At 33.0% G+C, this 20,392-nt stretch overlaps 2 protein-coding genes across 4 annotated transcripts; one reads left to right on the forward strand and one right to left on the reverse strand.

Annotated features, from left to right (window-relative positions):
* Positions 1–2,526: 2,526 nt before the first annotated feature.
* Positions 2,527–8,763, reverse strand: MED31 (mediator complex subunit 31). 2 transcript variants are annotated; one of them, XM_076508129.1, is made up of 4 exons: positions 8,672–8,763; positions 7,517–7,597; positions 6,360–6,456; positions 2,527–6,006 (listed from the first exon to the last, which is right to left on the reverse strand). In XM_076508129.1, the coding sequence occupies exons 1-4, from the start codon at positions 8,682–8,684 to the stop codon at positions 5,796–5,798; spliced, it is 402 nt and encodes a 133-aa protein (XP_076364244.1). In that variant the 5' UTR covers positions 8,685–8,763; the 3' UTR covers positions 2,527–5,795. The 2 variants fall into 2 exon arrangements, with proteins under 2 accessions (XP_076364244.1, XP_076364246.1); XM_076508131.1 differs by having other exon boundaries at positions 8,439–8,732.
* Positions 8,764–11,043: 2,280 nt separating this feature from the next.
* Positions 11,044–18,407, forward strand: LOC143253777 (uncharacterized). Of its 2 annotated transcripts, none has more exons than XM_076508133.1 (2): positions 11,044–11,137; positions 14,791–18,406. In XM_076508133.1, exon 2 carries the CDS (start codon positions 14,956–14,958, stop codon positions 16,885–16,887), a length of 1,932 nt encoding a protein of 643 aa, XP_076364248.1. In that variant the 5' UTR covers positions 11,044–11,137; positions 14,791–14,955; the 3' UTR covers positions 16,888–18,406. The 2 variants fall into 2 exon arrangements, with proteins under 2 accessions (XP_076364248.1, XP_076364247.1); XM_076508132.1 differs by lacking the exon at positions 11,044–11,137 and adding an exon at positions 11,381–11,693 and having other exon boundaries at positions 14,791–18,407.
* The last annotated feature ends 1,985 nt before the right edge of the window (positions 18,408–20,392 follow it).

A 20,392-nucleotide genomic window follows, 5' to 3' on the forward strand; every position in this document is an offset into this window, starting at 1 on the left:
AATAGATTCCAATAAAGTACTTCACCTATCGTAGTTATAACGGTAATCGAATACAACAAGGCACCTAAAACGTTCCATTGCAGGGGAGGTTCGTCTTTACCTTCGTAACCTTCCTTTCGGACGGCCTTGATCAGAGTCTACTCAAATTGCTTGAGAGCTGCTGGTACCTGGAGAGTCCAGTTCGCCTCGTGTAGAACGCTTTCAGTCGTGATGTCCCACAGGTTTTCCATTATTGCTTCTCGCTCGCTTACAATCTCTTCTCGCTTGGCACGTTCATTTTCGGCTTCAAGAGCTTCGAAAGTGAAAGTCCCCATAATAGTGTAACCTACTACTAGGCTACACAATCCAATATGCGAGAAAAAAATGTGAACCCTATGCGACAGTAATATCGACATTTTTCAAAACGTGACTGCTCCCCGCGTATATTACGGGCCGTAATGAGTACACTACAATTCCGGAGTTTCTATCCCAAACCCCGCAACCATGAGAGTCGGAAACGCAGTTTTTTCTTTTCTTCCTTTCGTTCAAGGTAGAGATAACACCAGGTTTCAAACCTAACGCCTAGTAACTGACCATCCTCTCATAATCAACAGATTAATGTTATAATTTCTTTTTTAATCTGTGGAAATGAACTTGAGAAATACTACGTAGTACCATAACTTATAACCCTAGTAATTCCTCGTTAGATTTTTAGTTCATGCCGGAATAATGATCCTCACAGAGAAAAGGGCCGACTAAAACTGTAAAAACACAAAGACACCCTAAACAGCATGTGACCGAATCACTCCCTACAGGGGGTGTAAATGTGCAGGCATGACCACTTCTTCAGCAGTATTCGTGCAGCTACCAGTTGTCACATGAGTGCGTGCCATACTGGCCACGCTAATCAGGGTTTGAAATGTAAAAATGCACAAATTGGCCTTGGTCTCAGTGAAGACTACATCTAGTATATTGAAGACCGGCCTTCCTACCTTTTTTTTATTATTAAATGGCTTATATTCAATACAATTTTTGAGTACCTTGAAATTCATATTTTCGTTTGTCAAGCGAAATTATTCTGTTGTTTTTTTCCTCATGAACTTTGACCAAGTTATTCAATGTATTGTATTTTGGGCAAAGCTACTATGGTTACTTGCAGGTCAAGATTACCTTACCACCTACCTTAAAGGACTGATTGTTACTCTTACAACACACACGCAACTTAAAGTGTGTGGTATCGCACAGATTCGAACACAGCTCCACAACTAAACAAATCCACCACAGGGTCAACCTACACCACCACGTGCAGAGTGACTAAGACCGAAGAGTCAACTTGCACCCTGTCCTCCCTAATGTAAACGTGTAATACGCAGTTTATCCCCAAGTCTTGCGAAACATACTTACGGTTCCTTATCTTTGGATTATTTCAAAATGTAAAATTCACTCAAGATCAGCAGCCGCCTCTCTGGAGAAAAGATTAACCTCTATTCTAACAAAATTCTCACGACTTAACAAAATAGTTTCAGCTAAAGAAAAAACAACAACCTTGGTTATTAGAATTATCTCTCGTATGTGCATAACTCGATTAGTACCATCAGTAATTTCTTCTTTCATAAAGAAGTTCTGCCAACCATGTTAATCCCAGCTAGGCCTAAAGCGAAACAGAAGTTGTAGTTTTTTTTCCTGTGTATGTACATTGGCTATTTCAAACAAACATAAGTATTTATTTCACTAGAACTGAAAACGTAGCCTGAGTAGTAGTGCTTCAATTGGTGGAATCTGTCTATGACGTCACCCAAACGGTAAGCTTTAGGGATCGTTTACATGAGGCGCCTAATTTTATCATTATTCACGCAATTTCAGTTGACGATATAATTTGTTTGTTTTTCTGTATACTCTAAAGCAGACGTGATAGAAAAGGTTCAAACCATTTATTTTAAAGTCCATTAGTTTTGGCCCTCGAAACTCCCTTTTCTGACAACTGAAAGCGAAACTCTTTCGAAGATGCGTAACTGCAAATAAATTACATAGTTTAATGGATTGTTTTTGTTACAGGATGTGTTTTTATCTAAACGTTTCTATTAATTGTTCGGAAATAAATGGGCTATCTGGGCTTTCCCTTCCATAGTTATCAAAACTCGAATTTTAGCGTTCTAAGGCCGCAGACTTACCACTAAGCAACTGGGGATACACAATAACTTAGCTTACTTTAATGAGTCCGTCGAGAGTAAGCTGGAGCATACGAATTTGTCAGTTCATTTGCAACCAAAGTATGATTTCATGTGTTTATCTGTTACCCTAAGACAATTAGTTTTGTGTTGTGAATACCTGAAGAAATAGAGAAACAAAAAAAAAATTCAAGTAGGTAGAATGCATATTAGTTTGTTGTTAAGTACAAAGCTACACAATGGGCTATCACTACTGTTCTCATAAAGGGTATCGAAATCCGTTTTTTAGCGTTATAAGCCATACAACTTAACTAGGGGGCACGGATAAGATAAATATTTTCTGTTTCGTGTCATAATTTAGTTGAGAAATCTGTCCATAGATTGAAATAAAATCTTTATAAAATAGGAATATTTTTACATGCAAAGTAGTTACAGGTGGATAAACTGTGGTGGTAAATAAACCCAGTCCTGATGGTAAAACATGAAAAACTATTACAATAAGGTTGTTGTGGAATAATTACAAATAGTCATGCTAATAAGTTTCCTTAGTTAATGAAAGATAAAATGAAATACTGTACATTTTAACACCACAAGAAAAGAACAAGTCAATAACCAAATGTAAAACAATTTTTTAAAAATTATGCCGTTCCTAAGATTAACAAAAGTAATAATAGTTATAGACCAATAGTATCTAACTTAGATACATCAATATACAAGACAGTTAAATTTATCTACAAAACAATATGTATTTTTAAAACAAAACATCAATACATGGTAAAAAAGTCTCCAGAATTTGTGGAAAAACCTAAACAAATAATATTAAAGACAAATGGTTTATATGTTTCATTATTCACCAAAATATCCATTAATTGTTTAAAAACGAAATTAGAGAAACAAAATTAGAATAACAATAAGTGACTATGGGATTCCACTGTCACAGTTGTGTGATTTTTGTGCAAATTAATTTGAAAGTGACACTTCAAATAAGTTCCCAGCAATTTGGATATGCTGATGATATAATAATGATATGGCAACATATCAAAAAAATTTAATGAAACTCTAACAAAAGTTTAAACTCTTTAAATTTCCACATGAGGATGAAATGAACAAGTTTACCATTTCATATTTGTTAAAGAAATGGACAAGCATGACTATAATTTATCTGTAAACCTCTCACCATGATCCTGACATCAAATTAATAATCGAGTCATTCTAGAGTTCATAAAATATCAACTGTTTCTATGTATATAGAACCATAAGGTTGTGATCTAATAATGAGTTAGATATTATTGTTGAAACAGGTTGCAGTTGATAGTTTTTATCCAGATGTCATTGATACAGCAACAAAGAAATTTAATTTAAGAAACAATTTTTCAAAACAGTAATTTGATGAACATTTTTGAGTGAACTAAAAAAAAGAATATAGTTAACCTTAGGTCTATATTTTATTTTGTAAAGTTCTTGATAAATTTTAAAAACTTTTAAAACCTATGTACATATAAACCCATAAATAAAGTTATTCAATTATTAAGTAAAACTAAGGATAAAGTAAATATAATAAAGGAAAAAAATGGTATTTACAACATAAGTGAAATGATAAACGGAAAATATTCCCCCAATAGTCAAACATGCTTGTGTAACACAAAATACCATCCACTAAAATACGAGCTATTTTATGAGCAACATCAAAAAATGATGTTACCAAAAATATTTGGGAATCTTGGATATAATTAAATTATAATTATAATTAAATATAGGAAAAATTAAGTTTTAAACTAAGATAAGGTATCAATGAAACTTAGATGGGGTGAGCTATAAACAAACATAAATTAACATATCATAATTAAACAAAGGACATAAATATGTAAAGGTAGGAAAAACAACCATTACAATCCAGAGAACCTTTACTTGAACCAATATTTTGCCTTTGTAGCTTCTTCAGAGATAATACGTAAAATGTTGGTTGAAATAAAAGACCTTTTATAATTGTCTTCTGTTTAATGGCCATTTTTTTTCTATCTCTATTACTAAAATATGTCAATCCCTTCAGAACACACTACAAATTTTGAAAGACAACAAAAAGTAAAAATAGTGTTTATGTAAGAGTGTAGATCAAAAAAGGACACACTCAACAGCAGAAACTCTTCCAAGAATATCTTCATCAATAAGTAAAAATAAATGTACCAACTCCAGTCAAGTGAATTACTTGGAATATTTTTGGTACAATCCTTGAAAATATACATGTGACAAGATGTGCAGGATTCACAGATACAAAAATGCATTAAACTACTTTCTTATTATACTTCAAGTACAGTACACATTACATCCTTTACAATGTGTTAAAATATTCAGTTTTAACATTCCAAAAACCAACTAATTATGTACATTTTTATCATTGAAGTTTGGCATAGAGAAGGGGAGAAAGATAAGAATGTATATTTCAATTTTAATCATATAATCCATATTAACTGATACAAAACAAAAACATTTACCAGGTATGTTAACATATTCTGTAAAGTTTCATAATTTTTCATGTGTTACTTTCCACATGAGAAACTGAAATTAATATTTTTCACTATATATGCTTAAGATAATATAAAAATAGCCTCAAACACAATTACTCTTCCATTATTATTTCTATTTTTAAAAAAAATTTTTTTGTTACTAAATGGTAACCATCAAATAGGATTTATACTCCAATTTCTTTTTATATTTTTCCCCAATCTAAAAATTCCTTTAACATTCTAAAGTAGAGATACAGCAATTGTTTGGCTAGTTAACCTGCAATATTTCAACAGTATTTCTGCATAAAGGATAAATTGCTTATAATCAAAAACAGTGATCACACAAATGTTAACAGTTCTTTTAAGTGTAGGGAGTTAATTATAATTGTACACAAATGTCAACATCAAAACATATACAAGAAACAAAGTTTTATGCAGTTTGAAAAATGAAGAAACATTAGCAGAGATTGAAAGCAAAGATATAATTAAAAAAAATATATCTTGAATGAACACCCTACCTTAAGTATATGTGATTAACTTCAAACTGTTCAAAATTCTACCAACTAAAAACCTCATCAGTCAAAATTAGATATATGATAATGAGAAGTACAATGTCTATTTATATCAAACACTAACAGATTCAGCTTAGTCAGACACATCGAGAAAAGACATTAGTCCAAACATTGTGTTGTTTACTCAAATAGTTTTGTCTGTTTATTGCAATTCTTCAGTCAAATTTCTCCATTGAAAATGTAAGTTCTACAATTTGATATGGGTGTTTACAGTATTAACTTTTAACAATGAACCACGTTTCTCTGTACAATACTTAATTTATTTTCAAATCACAATCTTGGATTGACCAAGAGAGATAATCCACTTGATTTAGCTGAATACAGATAATAACATTTGTGAGAAACAATAAATTTTAAAATTGTTCCTTAAAATACAAACAATACCAGTGTGCTTTGTATGAACTAACGTAGTAAACTTTTTTTTAATCACAAACAAATAAAAAAAACCCTGAAACAAAATATTTACAGGTGGAACACTGATGTATATTGTTTTATGTGGCTAGGAATTCCTTGTACATTTCTTTGTTTATCACAATGATAATAGAATAATTTGATGGAAATGGAATCACTCCCTACATTGTTTTTTCTTGCTTTACAACCTGTTGAGTAGAAGCAGGTTGGCTGGTTTCTTGTTGCTGTAAAAGCTGGCTTCTCTTTCTGGTGTAATGTTGCCAATGAAGAAGTTGTTGGTCATCAATGAACTTAGCACACTGACTGCTGGCTATTTCTCTGCTGAAATGTTCGTATTGAAGTAGTTCCAGGAAGTACAAGCACATAGGATACCTATACAGTTTTAATTACTTTAGAATGTGGACATGACTTGTTTCTTTAGTTTATCTCTTTAATTTCTTAATGATAAAGATGTTAAAAAATGTAAGGTCTTGGCATCAACACATTAATTTCTGTTGGCATGAATGCTTAGTAGTTTTAACTTCATTAGAACATTCTAACTGATCTAATTAACCTTTTTCATCATTTTAACTACAGGTAAAAAACATGTATGAATTATATCATATGACTTACAAATATATTCTTTCAAAGACAGGCATTTTGTGATGTCAAAATTACATCCAGCATGTTTTTTTTTAATTACTGACACTAAACTGTAATTACTAAAAAATTAACAGAATTCTTACTTCAAATACTTGGCATATTCTGGTTTTTTCCAATATTGAAGATATTTTATATAGTTCTTAAATGCCTTATCTTTCAGATATCCTCTTTGAGCCAAAACTGAAATAAAAAACAAATCTAGTTATTTAAGAGCACAGTAAAATTTTTTCCTGCAGATTCTGTTTCAGATGTAGAAACTAAGAGGATTGGGAGGTTACATAATGTGATTAAAAACAGAAATTTTGAGCAAAGATTCTGATATATCCCTTTTATTTTTTCAACATGGAGAAGTGAATGTTAAATCATAAAGATTGTTAGGAACTTACCATCCTGATAAATTAGGTCTGCAAAAATCAAAAATTAGAACTTCTGTGCAAAAATAAAGACCATTGCACAATAATATATCAACTACATTACATTTGCCACATCCACTGCCGATGAGACATTTTGTCCCGTAGTAGGGTTCTTGAGATCAACTGAGATACAACAGACATAGTAATGGTTGAGATACCTAAGAGAAAAATTCTTTAAAAGACTATTAAACTGAATTGGTGAAGTGTAATCTTTATCAGTTTTACTTATGTTGTCACATATTAGAATTAGGGTAGTAATTTTTTAACACTATGTTATTTACTTAATAATATACATTTTTAACTCTGTATTCTCACAAGATGTTTTTATAGTAGGAAGTTCATAAGTGAAAATGAATTTGTAAATTGAAATACAACCATGAGTCTGAGTTGATTTACAAAGAAGGATTGGATACTTAGTAATGAGTAAAAACAACAATTTTTAACTCCAACATATTCAAAAATTAGCACAATGTAAGAGCTACTTCCCCACAATTTGATTTGATTTTTGGTCAAACAATTTTCAAATGATAAAAATAATGACAATGTTTACTAAACCATACTAGGGAAAACTAAAAATACCCTTTATAGTTGAGCAGAGAGCTACACAATGGGTATCTAAACTCAAATTTTAGCATTGTTAGCTTTCAGGCTTTCCACTGTGCTTCTGGTGAGCAAACCAAAGTAGAGAATAACAGGTAACCGAAAATTCAAGTCTCTCAGAGATTTAGAATAAAATCTTTCTTACAACAAAAATACTCATACAAATTGATCCAATAATAGAGTTGGCATTACTAACTATATTAACATTTAAAGAATGGTCCACTTACAGTTTAGGTAATTTGGATTTGCTAGACACTGAACAAACTCTAATTCTATTTGAAATCGCATCTTCAGCTGGTCTTCACCTTCTGCAAACAACAAAAAACATTACAAGCATTGGTCTCTACAGACATCAACAGAACTCTTACTTGCTGTTTGTATCAAGCCATAAAAAATTTATATTAAAACCATATTTATACGTAGCAACTTTCTTCAGATTAAGGTGTATGTAAGAGACAAATAACTTTCCTTTGTTATAACAACCACTGAATGTAGCATTAAAACACTCCAATTTTTAAAGTAACATTTAATGGTATGTTCTAATTTAGTATGTTTAGTCTTCAAATTTATCTTTATTAATTCACATCATCTGCTACCTTGCCGGGTAAGGTGTTCAAACTTACATGAAGAAAGCAGCTACACCTGATACAGTTCCATACCATCATTTTGCATGCATTTCTTACTGTAAATTATCAAACATAGTTTAGCTAAAGGTTGTAATTTACTTTTAATTGCTTCAAATTTATTAATTTGTTAAATACTACCATAAAAACCTTATTGTCGAATGTGTGACTTTTCTATTTCTTTTATTATAATAATTAATATTACAGTGAATCACATTTTATTTTCTAACTAATTGCTCAAACATTTCAAGATATGTTGCTGAAAACATTTTGATCAGTAAAGCATGGTGATTTAAAAATTCTGGATTTACATAAAGAAAAAGTCGGATGCTGAGCAAAATTTCTTGTATAGCCAGTAGAAACTATAAACAGTAGAACAGAAATTACAGATTAAATCGAATTACGCTGAATATTGTGTAAATATAAACCTGTTTCCTGAAATAACTACATGACGTTGGATTTGCTATAAAAAATACTATGAAACCACACAACATTTTAGGTTATTAAGTCAATAAATACTGTGTACCTTAAACGTTCTCCAATCAACTACAAAAGGCTGAAAGTCCTGCTAGTAACATGTTGTGTCATCAAAGTAAAAAGGACTTGTATTTGTGGGGTAACAGTAACAGTGTAATAATTTCTAATTATTGGTTACTACCTCCAAACAATTAATCAGCTGTTCGTGGCATAACTATAAGATTTATTACCTACATTAATTTTAAAAGCATTCCAGATATTTAATTAAATATAATAAATTACCTTTCGAATTCATCTTAGATCATTCACTTTATCTCTCGCGCATATACTATTAGTATGAATCGCATTGAAAGAGGGCGTTCTGAACGTTTCTGAGATTTTAAATGTTAAAAAAAAAGCCAAAAGGAAAAATATAATACCACTAGAGTTGTGAAAATTTCTTTATCTGAATATCGTCTCTATTTACTTTTCTGTTGTTTTTTTTTTAATTTCGCACAAAGCTACTCGAGGGCTATCTGCGCTAGCCGTCCCTAGTTTAGCAGTGTAAGACTAGAGGGAAGGCAGCTAGTCATCACTACCCATCGCCAACTATTGGGCTACTCTTTTACCAACGAATAGTGGGACTGACCGTAACATTATCACAAATGAATTAGATACATAATAAACACAATTACGTAGAAATAGTCTCTTTAATCTGGATATTAACGACTTTGAGGTATGAAGTTAACTAGGATTACAGATCTCTGAGGCTTTGTTCTAAAATACAGTGTCTGTTATTTTCATTAATAATGGAGAGAAAATGTTTCAGTTAAGGCGTTGTATTTTCTGTGATAAAGAGTTGGATTATTTACTTTATCTCTGTTTAGGAGTAATTTTTATTATATTTTTATGTCATTATCAAAGTGTTTGTTTTTTATTGTTAAATGCAACCGTAGTAGTAAAATTTGTGTTCAAGGTTTATTTTTTCATGTAACAATTGTTTGTTAAATGGTGTGTTTTTAAAACGACATTTTTGGTTTATGAAATTTATAAGTATTTTTGTACGGAATATTTGTACCATTGCTAAACGGTCGTAATTCTTGAGAGACGTATATGCCTTTGGAAACTGTTTTAAATGTATCGGAATAAAAATACATCGCCTGGAGATATCGAAGAAGCGGTCAGTTACGTCATCGTACGTGAATCCAATAACCTTTCAGATTTTTAGAAGAAACATCTCTATAACCAATTGATAATGGAAGGAAATGTCATGTACTATGCCTGAGAGAAATACACATACATGTATCCTTTCGTAGTGCTCTTATATAGTGTTAATGTGTATGTTATTACATTGTAATCGAATGTAAATATATGGTATTTCTTCACATTTGATAACTGCTATTTTACTATACAATACACATAATTTAAGTTAAAGGAAAAGTTACAAACTAAAAATATCACATTTCTTACAATGTTTAATATAAACTACCGTGATTATTGGCAAATGTTTTCTAATATTCTTAAACAATTGCTAGGGGAAAGTGGAGCTCAGTTTTAGAATTTTCAAATAAATTTACTTCTACACTACAACGTGTTCCCCGCTGAAACAGCGGTAAATCTGCGGATTTACAACACTAAAATCAGAGGTTCGATTTCCCTCAGTAGACATAACAAGATGTCCCGATATGGCTTTGCTATAGTAAAACACCCACAATACAAACCACTAGGTCAACTCAAGCTAGTGTGTTTGTGTTCCCTAAGTAAGGTATACTACATTATTATTTTTATTGTTACTTTCATTAACAGTATCGGTTATGCTAATTAATATATTAAATCCCATTACAACGATTGTTTTACGTTGTTAGTTTAAACTTCGTATTTAGGGCTAACTTTTTTTTTTTTTAATTTGGCCGAGTCTCATAAAATATTATTTGGATTACTCTCGAAAATATCGTTAACAGTGACGTTGGTTTATTGGTGATTGTAAAGGACTTAAAACCATAGTAGTATCGTATACAAATTTCCGTGATACGAGGCCAAACTGTATTTTTGATTTGCAAGTCTGGGCTTTACTGATGAGCCCTTCGATAGGCAATTTTCAGCAGAGGGTACAGCCAATCAAAGAAAACTTAGGCCTCTACGTCACAGATTTTCCTTTCAAGTGTGTGTTTTTCGTATAGCAAAGCCACAAAGGGTTATCTGCTTAGCCCACCGAGGGGAGTCGAACCCCTGATTTTAGCGTTGTAAATCCGGAGACATACCGCTGTACTAGCGGGGTGTTTTCCTTTCACTGTTACCTTTGGTGAAATTTAAAAGAAACCTGTAACATATATACATGTAATCATTAAATACCTGGTCAAATACATAACGTGAAATAATGATTTAAGCACAAGCTCTAACATTATTGAAATACCTAAATTATTTTAGGTAATTGTACTAATGTAACTTAAAAACCCTATTAATAATGCATTATAATCTTTATAAGTGAAAATGTAAGAAGATAATATTTCATTAGCTATATTGATGTTTAGCTTACTGTGACCGGAAATTATTATATCCACCCACGCCAGTATATATACTTTTGACCAAGAGTAACTATAACCAGATTTGTGAACAAATTTATTGCAGATTTTAATGTACCATTAATGTAATTGTATGTCAAAAGATGTCGGGACAATCATAATTTATTTCTGATGCTTGCCACGAGGTAGAAGCACAACATAAACATGATACTTGCTAAATGGTGTCAGAGACAGTCTTCAAGGACATGTAAGTTTCTAAAAGTATAAAGATTTCACTTTACCGATAGTAAAGTAATTTTGGCCCTTTTGATCTTTGTCATTATTTGTATATACATTTTATTATTATTATATTTAATTGTCACCGAAAGAGAAAAAGCCATAGGCTCGAAGCTGCGTCAAGCGCGGGTTTTGTCGGGAACACCGCGGAATGTCGACTGAGTTTTTTACTTGTCTGGAAAACTTTTTTCTTTGCTAAACTATCGCGTACAACGGATGCGTCAGACAGAGTGTGCCAGACTTGTTCCTGCGAATTGCAGTTCTATGTCGGCAAATTTATTATTTCTCTCTCTCCATTTCTTTTTCATTTTTTTCTTTTTTAAAGAAAGTTCCAGTAATCAAATATTTCATTACCATCTGCTTGTTTAAAATTATAAACTGATAAAATATTGCTTTTTCTTGTAACAATTTTGTTCGATCTCATCTAAACTGAACAGAAGTCTAAATGTTAGTAAAAGGTGAGTGGTACTTGACATGGAATTTTGTTGAAGCCGAACGTGGACAACATCGACAGTTGACATAACCTAGTAAGTGTAACCTTACCGTAACATTACACAAGTATAATACTGCAGGTTATGAATTGAACAGGTGCCATAATAATAAATAATAGTATATGTGTTGATAAAGTCAGTTATCAGAAATGACGCACTATATGATCTGGACGTGCAATAAGAAAGGCCACTGGCGATGTATGAATATATGAGTTTTTATTGATGATACACCATCTTTTTCTATTGATCTTCACTTAAGTTTCTAATGATTACATTATTGACTGGAGGCCAGTTCGATAGAAGCAGCCCGTAGGTTTTACGAGGTTGGCATTCACAGCTTAATTAATCTGCTCTGTTTTTGAATATTGATAATAACTCTGTATAAACTTAAAAACTAGGGTTTTGGTTGAAACACTAATTATATGAAGTGATAGGTGACGGAATTAACTTCTGAGTTATTTAGCCCTTGTATTTTAACAAGTCATTTAAGAAACATATTTAACAAGATTAATACCATGAAAGAAAATAACATCTATCATGAACAAAACCTGCATATAATTTTCCAAAGTTTCTGTTTGTCATCCTTCAGCATTCAACCTGTCAAACAATTAGTTTTGAAGATTAAAATTATGTTAATGTTTCAGTAATCAAATCTAAATAGAACCAGAAGTTAAGCTGTTATCTTGTATGTTAAAATTAACAAAAGAGAAACTAATATTGGTTTGTATAATATAATAGCATTGTACTCATTGTTTTCAACGTTTTTTACAAATATATTTCACAGATCTTTTATTTACCAAAGTTTATCAATGTTTAGAAGAGTTTAGCTGATAGACTGAAAAGTGTGTTTGTGGTTTAAATATTTTGTATATTTTACTCGTAAACTTTTGGCTCAAAATATAATTTTCTCCTTGATAAGGTGAAAATGTTAAATGCACTTCAAAAAAATTGTTGACAATTCTAATGAATATATATATATATATATACACTTCATAACAGTAAGTGATGTGTAATATGCCAATATTGTCTCTATATGTTATATCTTTCTGGTATTTTTAATGTGTTTGTTTTTGTTTACAAACTTTCATGCATAGGAGGTCATGATTCCTCAGAGGATAAACTCTCAGTGTTACTCATTCAACAGTGCTATTACTAAACTTAGTAATGACATGTTTTTATTTATTTCTTCTTGAATCTGTTTTAAGTGAAAAATAATTGCCTCTCAAATTAATTTTGTTCATGTTGAAGAAGAGAAGGGTATAACATCCAGTAGGTCTAAAATATTAATAGTTAAAAATAAATTGTATTTCATATTGTTACAGATAAATCAAAACAACTTCCTTCAGAATCATACAGTAAAGTGTGAAGTTATTAATAATTATTTTTTTTTTACATGTGAGAATTATATATTTTAGCACATTCTATGCTGAAAAATACAGTTTTATACATTATTATCTCTTAGCTTTTCATACTTATACAAGTTTCAAAACAAATTTAGAGTTAAAATTAGATATTTAAAATATTTCAGTCACACTCTTATTGTAGAGGCTAGAAATGTGGTTGCTCATGCTCAGAAAAATTACTTTGCATTTGCTAACATTGGGTATTAAAAATCTAATTGAAATAAAATTTTAATACCCATACCAACCATCTTCAGAATACATTTTTACTTCAAGTGGGTTTCTTGTCATTTTAATATTTACTAACATTGTTTTGTTTTTGAAGGAAAATACCCTTAAATTAACAAATATCTTAAAAAGTGAGATAAATGGTTTTGATAAACTTTTTGAGACTTTTTTGAAGCAAAGTATCTGACCCTGCTGCAACATGTCAGAAAACTTTTATAAAGCAAGATTGTAGGAAGGGGACTTTAATTATTATACAGGATGGGGAAGGAAGTGACTATACAGTTGCTTAATTTCTAACATTGTACTTTGATACAAGTTTTTAATCAGAATAGTTTCAAATGTCTTAATTCAAGAATGTAATATTTTCTTTACTATTAACCCTTAAATGGCAGACATCAATTGATGCTGCTACCTACAACATTCCTGCTATTTAAGGACTAAATGTGCAGCAACTTTTCCCCCACCTTCTGTTCATACAATGCCCAAATTTGAAAATGTTTGCCAATGTAATCCCTATTCTTGTGGTGAAGAAGTTGAGGTTGTTTCTGGAAGATGGTAAGTGTTTTGTTGTTGTTGTTTTTATAGTTTGATACCAAACTATTTTCTTTCTCAGAGACCAGTTACACATAGAAAAAATCATTTAGAAGAATAGAACTTATTAAAAAAGCTCTCATTGTGGAATTAGAATGGGATTTTCTTGGCTAATCAAATTATTGGAATTGTTGTTGAATTATCTACTCTTTTTTTTTTTTTTTAATAAAAGCATTGTTTTTTGAGGTTATGGCTCTCAATTTCTGAACACATTTTACAGAATATTTCCCTTATTATTAATATATGTAATTTGGTTAGCATCTTGAACTGTAATAATTCCAAATTTGCTTATGATATAAAGATGCTAAGTTCATTGAGAATGTTTCACTTATTATTATCTGTAATTTGCATAGCATATTGAACTGTAATGCTTTCAAATTCCACCCCTCCCATTGAAATAGTGGTGTGTCTGCAGACTCACACCACTACAAACTGGGTTTCAATACCCATGATGAGCAGAACACATATAGCCCATTTTGTAGCTTTGTACTTAGTTCCAAACAAACAAAAGCTTCCAAATTTTCTGACAATACAAAGATAATTAAAGATACTAAAAGTGCAAATTTTAACGAGAGTGTTTCTCTTACTTGAAAAGGTTAAAATAACACTTGAATAGAAGGAAAATTAGTGAAATACACATATGTATATAGTGAGAAGGATTTTGGTGTAGTTGTTGATAAAAATCTTAAAACTTTGTGTTTAATAGATCAAAAGAGCAATCAGGATTTTTGGAAGGTACTTATGTACATTTTAAATTTATTGTTTTTCCTATTGTATGGCAATGTGTGTTAGTACAGCAAGCTTTATCTGAAAAAGATCTAAGATGCAATATGTAATACTTTTTACTCTATAATTATTTACACAATGTTTTATAGACATGTTGAATGTAACAGAAGATTCATGTATTGTTATAGGTGCTGAGTTCCTTCTCAGAAACAGCCGAAGATGTACAGCACAGATTCCCAGATAGTTTCAGGACACTGCCTGAGAAACATATTCAAGTGGTTTTTCCATATTATCATGTAAGTCACTTCCTTTTTAAACCCAACGACATTTTTTACATACTTTTCAAAATAGCCATGGCTACCTATCCAGTGGACAGCACAATGCAGAATGGTTCATACCCATGGGTCACCCCAAGCTCTTTGGGGCAAAAGAGTTGGCCCCCTGGTTACCAGGCCAGTCTGACAGATCTCTTCCTGAAGAAGAATCCACTTCACTTTGGAACAGGAATTTCTCAACTTGCAGCTGCATCTAGTTACATAGAGAAGATGTCTTCCCTTAATGATCATGTTCAGAAATGTCCTCATCCTGATGCAAGAGACAAACCACATCCTTGTGATGTCTGCCAACAGTACTTCTCTATCTACAATACCTTGAAATCAGATGGGGCATCTAGTAGTAATATAAATTATAGTGTAGGAGGAGCATGTAATGTTAACCGACCAATGAGTGCTCCTCCAGAAAGAAAACAGCTTCAAACACTTCCTCAGCCATCCACACCTGGGTCAGTTGGTCAGGATAATCAGTTAGACCAAGAACAGGCACTTCCACCACCACCTCCCTTACAAGACAGACCATTGAACATTAATGATCAACTTCCAATGGGAAATCAGTCTCTTCGAAGGCCACGTCCTGCCGCCACAAAGCAGTTTATGTGCCCAGTTTGTTATAAGTACTTTACTCAGAAAGGCAATCTTAAGACTCACATGATGATTCACACTGGAGAAAAGCCATATTCATGTCAAGTATGTGGAAAAAGCTTTACACAGAAAGGAAATGTAGACACTCACATGAAAATCCATACTGGAGAAAAAGAGTTTGGCTGTGATATTTGTGGCAAAAGGTTCACCCAGAAAGGTAACTTAAAGACTCATATTCGAAGTGTTCACACAAAAGAAAAACCTTTTGCATGTCCAGTTTGTGGAAAGTCTTTTTCACAGAAAGGCAACATGCAGACTCATATGAGAACACACAACAAAGATGATCGCTTTCCCTGCACCCTCTGTGGCAAGACTTTTTCACAGAAGGGAAATCTCAAAACTCACATGCAGAGACACACTGGTCAAGTGCCATCTCGTCGCTTTGGATCTCAAGGTGGGTCACATCCATGTGCCACTGCTCCTCAGCACTCTTCTAATTCCTCAGGAGCTACATCATTTGCTCCCTATCGTCTCCACAAATCTCCAACAGATCCAAGGGTATGTGCATCATCTCCAGTTTCTTCATCTCCATCTAATCAACCCACAGAATCTCATGGTCAAGCTTCTAGAAACATACAGAGCCCTCCTCCTCAAATTATTAAGCCTATTCCTGAATCTCACCCACATATGAGGACATCTCCTTTATCTCAGATGTCTTCAGGTGCCCAGAACTCTCCTGTTTCTCAAATCTCGCTTGGAGCTCCTTCTTCTCTTGGAACTCACTCACATATGGATCAGAAGTTATCTGCTATGCCTCAACACCCAGGTCTATCAAGCCCCTCTCCTCCTGATATAATGAACCAACCTCCAGCACACCTTCATAAACCATCAGTGCATTCCCACCAACATATGTGTACATCACTTCAAGGGGATACAATTCCTTCTGTAATGCACAGTCCCCCGCCACATCCTCGTATGTCTCCCATCAATAGCCCTTCTCCCCATGGTCCATTTGGCCAATTAGCTATTTCTGAAAGCGAAGGACGACCTTTTTACTCTGCTCCGCCCACGCCTGTACTGGCATCACTTGCTCATTCTCCTCGTTGGCTGTCCCATGGATATCAGAGACATTACAATAGCTTCCAACCCCCCTCTACTATGGGGACTTATGGGCCCATTACTCAGCATCCTACCCCACTTTCCCGTTTGGCTCTCTTGAGTTCTAATGCTATGGCTCATCACCATCAATTTTCAAGCTCACCTCCAGAAGAAAAGCAGAATTTTTCGACTAATCTTGCTCACAATCAGCAGCTAGAATCCCACTACCACCAGTCGTCGGCTCCAGACTTTTCCCATTTACTTGACTAGGGATCAGTTATTGCAGTTATTTGGAATGTTTTGTTAATTGTAAAAATAGTACGATCAGGTATTTTTTAGAATAAGTATGATTTTGAAGTTTCTTCTTTCTAACAGAAGCCTAGCTGTGATCCTTTTTAGGAGTATGGGAAAGCAATATTATGTAAAGATATGATACATTGTACAAATATGTTGCTGGGAGAGACAAGCAACCGAGTGAGTACTGGTGCTCACTTGAGAGCAGATCACTAAATATTTTTTAATGTTACTTGAAACTAGTCTGTGGAGAGTGTTTTCTGCTCAGCATCTGCATACTATCATGCATCTTATTATTTATACATTTACCATATATTATATATATAATAAATCAATTTAGTGTTAGCTTACACTTTACCTTGTGGTTAGGTTTTAAATTTGTTTTCCTCTATGCGTGTGCTACCAGAATCACAGGCAACTTTCTGACATGTTTATTACTGTTATGTTTTCTCTGTGGTTTTAAAAGGGTTTGTAACCGTGGTTATAACTCTTGTCACTGTACAGTGTTATCTATAATATATCCAGGTGCTTTAGTGCCACTTGATGTTCAGATTTCAACAAACAAAAAGAAAAGTGAGAAACTAGGTTAAAAACAAACAAAGAGAATCTTTGGAAATGAGAGTAGATTCAGACTTGTTTGACCTTCAAAGTGAAGACATCGATGTTGTACTTTATTGTGTATTCAACCAGAGAAAATCTCATTGTTTTAACATGCCATTTTATGGATGATGTGCCATCCCAGCTTAGAGTGTTGACAAACTGGCAGTTGATATGACGCTCCATGTTTATCAGTTGTGATTGGTGATAGAATTATGTCCAGTACTAACTTACAGGTCTAAAATTTTCAGAAGGGGAAAAATAACCTAGTATTCTCAGAGATCAAGGGGGTCTACTCTAAGTGATAAAATATTATGAAAAGCTTGTATATCTCCTAGCTCCAGAGGTGACTTGTTTCTTTTTTTGGTGAAGAGAGGTGTGGATGGGGTACTCTGTGTTAGAGCCGCTAGTGTTTAATGCTGATGATAATGATATACCTGTATTCGTAGTAAGAACTTTTCTCACCAGTCATTTACAGCACCACAAACAGTGGCATAGATAGTGAAGTTTATGCTAGTATATTTTTATACTGATGTATCACAGTGCCATCCAACTTTGATAATGGTGTGCAAAAAGGTGTAGATAGTGATTTGTGATACTACAAAAGTGCTGAGAATGATGTATTATAACCATTGTATATGTTGAAGTTGCTAGTACTGGTGGTGTGCTTTTCACAAAATATAATACTGTTCTGCAATATCCTCAATATAAAGTGATGTTGGTAGCATTAGATGTTACCCAGTATATTGTTACTGATTATTTGGGCTAATGTCCACTTGTAGTACTGTTATTAAAGACACTATTTTCATGCTATTAGGTTGGGATGTTTTCAACAGGAGTGAGAGTTTATAAACCTTAGATGACTCAAAAAAAAGAAAGAAAAAAAGAACAAACATTTTATTGTACCAGCATATGGCAACTCACAATAGTGTTTTCACCACTTCAAGTACAGACTCCTGTTTTGATGAAATTTTGTGTGATAACAATCTCACTAATTAATGTAGTACACATACTAGAATGTTTGTCCTATTGTCAGAATGCTCACATGATTAGTGAAGTTTGTATTTATTACACGTTCTCCACCTGGTGATGAGATATCACATTCACAACCTGATTTAGTGAATGCTATGGGTTGTCGTAGCTCTAGAATTCACCCCCAGAATTAGAAACCAGTTTTTGTCTTTAAAAACATTTTTCACTTGGTAATGTTGCATTTACTTGAGTACTTGAAATGCAAAGATTGCAGAAACAACCGGCAGTGTGACTGTTGTAATGTTTTTTAATCATCTCATCCATGATTAACTAAACTCACTTACCATTCTTTGAATTAAAAAAACAAAACAAAACAGATTGAGGTTTTAAACTCTCAATTATTGTGCTCACTTATTCCTTAGAATTCTGCAAGATCATTCCATATGGTGTACTACCGCTTTTGTGGTAGAGAGTTTCAGTGTTAAAAGTTTGTTATTTGCAGTTGCTGTGTATGTAAACAGAAGTGACTGCAGTGGTGCTTCTTAAAAGGTTGTTATTTGGTAAAGTGCTACTCATTTAATCACTCGTTATACTATCTTTATCTAAACTCCAATATAACTGTTCTGGTAATGAAGTTTGAAAGATGTTAGTGTTTATAGCCCAAGGCATATGTCTAGCATTGATGTATTCCTTGAAAAGGAATAAAAAAAAGAAAGGTGTAAATAAGTATAGATATATATATATATATATGTACACAAAAGGTGTCTTGTGTACTAGTTGGATATTGCAGATGTGTGTGTTTTGTCTCCATATTTCTACATGTTACTGAGGTGTTATAGAAATTGGCTCAAGTATGTACTCTCTAAAGTTTGTCCTGAATGAGACAATCCACTTGCTATTCTTATCATTGTTGGGGAAGATTTATCATGCATCTGATCATCCCTTTCACATCCCAGTTGTTCTGTTTTTCTTTGAAGATACAGATTCCTTGTTTTTAATGCAGTTGTTACATATTTGTGATCTTTGTTAATCACACTGAATGATAATGAACTGCGTATAAGTTGTTCTGCCTGTTTTGTCCTACCACGTGTACTACCATTAATGAAGTACGTTTACAGTTGTTCTGCCTGTTTTGTCCTACCACACTTCCCACTAGTAATGAAGTACATTTACAGCTGTTCTGCCTGTTTTGTCCTACCACACTTCCCACTAGTAATGAAGTACATTTACAGTTGTTCTGCTTGTTTTGTCCTACCACACATACTACCATTAACGAAGTACATTTACAGCTGTTCTGCCTGTTTTGTCCTACCACACTTCCTAACAGTAATGAAGTGCATTTACAGCTGTTCTGCCTGTTTTGTCCTACCACACTTCCTAACAGTAATGAAGTGCATTTACAGCTGTTCTGCCTGTTTTGTCCTACCACACTTCCCACTAGTAATGAAGTACATTTACAGCTGTTCTGCTTGTTTTGTCCTACCACACTTCCCACTAGTAATGAAGTACATTTACAGCTGTTCTGCTTGTTTTGTCCTACCAACAGTAATGAAGTAACAGTAATGAAGTACATTTGCAGCTGTTCTGTTTGTTTTGTGCCACCACACTTCCCACCAGTAATGAAGTACATTTACAGCTGTTCTGCCTGTTTTGCTTTCCTTGAACAAACTGTTACCTGCTGGATAATCAACTATTCACGAGTATGAAATGCAGTTTCTCCCATTGACATAAGGTTTGAATTATACAGTATCTGTTTCAATAAACAATTTCATTATAGCTGACAAGACACTGGATTTTTTTTTAACTACTGCTTCGTGTTATGTTATGTAATATACTAAGTAATATTTCTATGTTGTGTAGTTATGCACAACTGTGTATGATACATCAGGAGATTTATCCAATAACTGATTGG

This window comes from Tachypleus tridentatus, chromosome 6 (assembly GCF_004210375.1).
Source record: "Tachypleus tridentatus isolate NWPU-2018 chromosome 6, ASM421037v1, whole genome shotgun sequence".
NCBI lineage: Eukaryota > Metazoa > Arthropoda > Merostomata > Xiphosura > Limulidae > Tachypleus > Tachypleus tridentatus.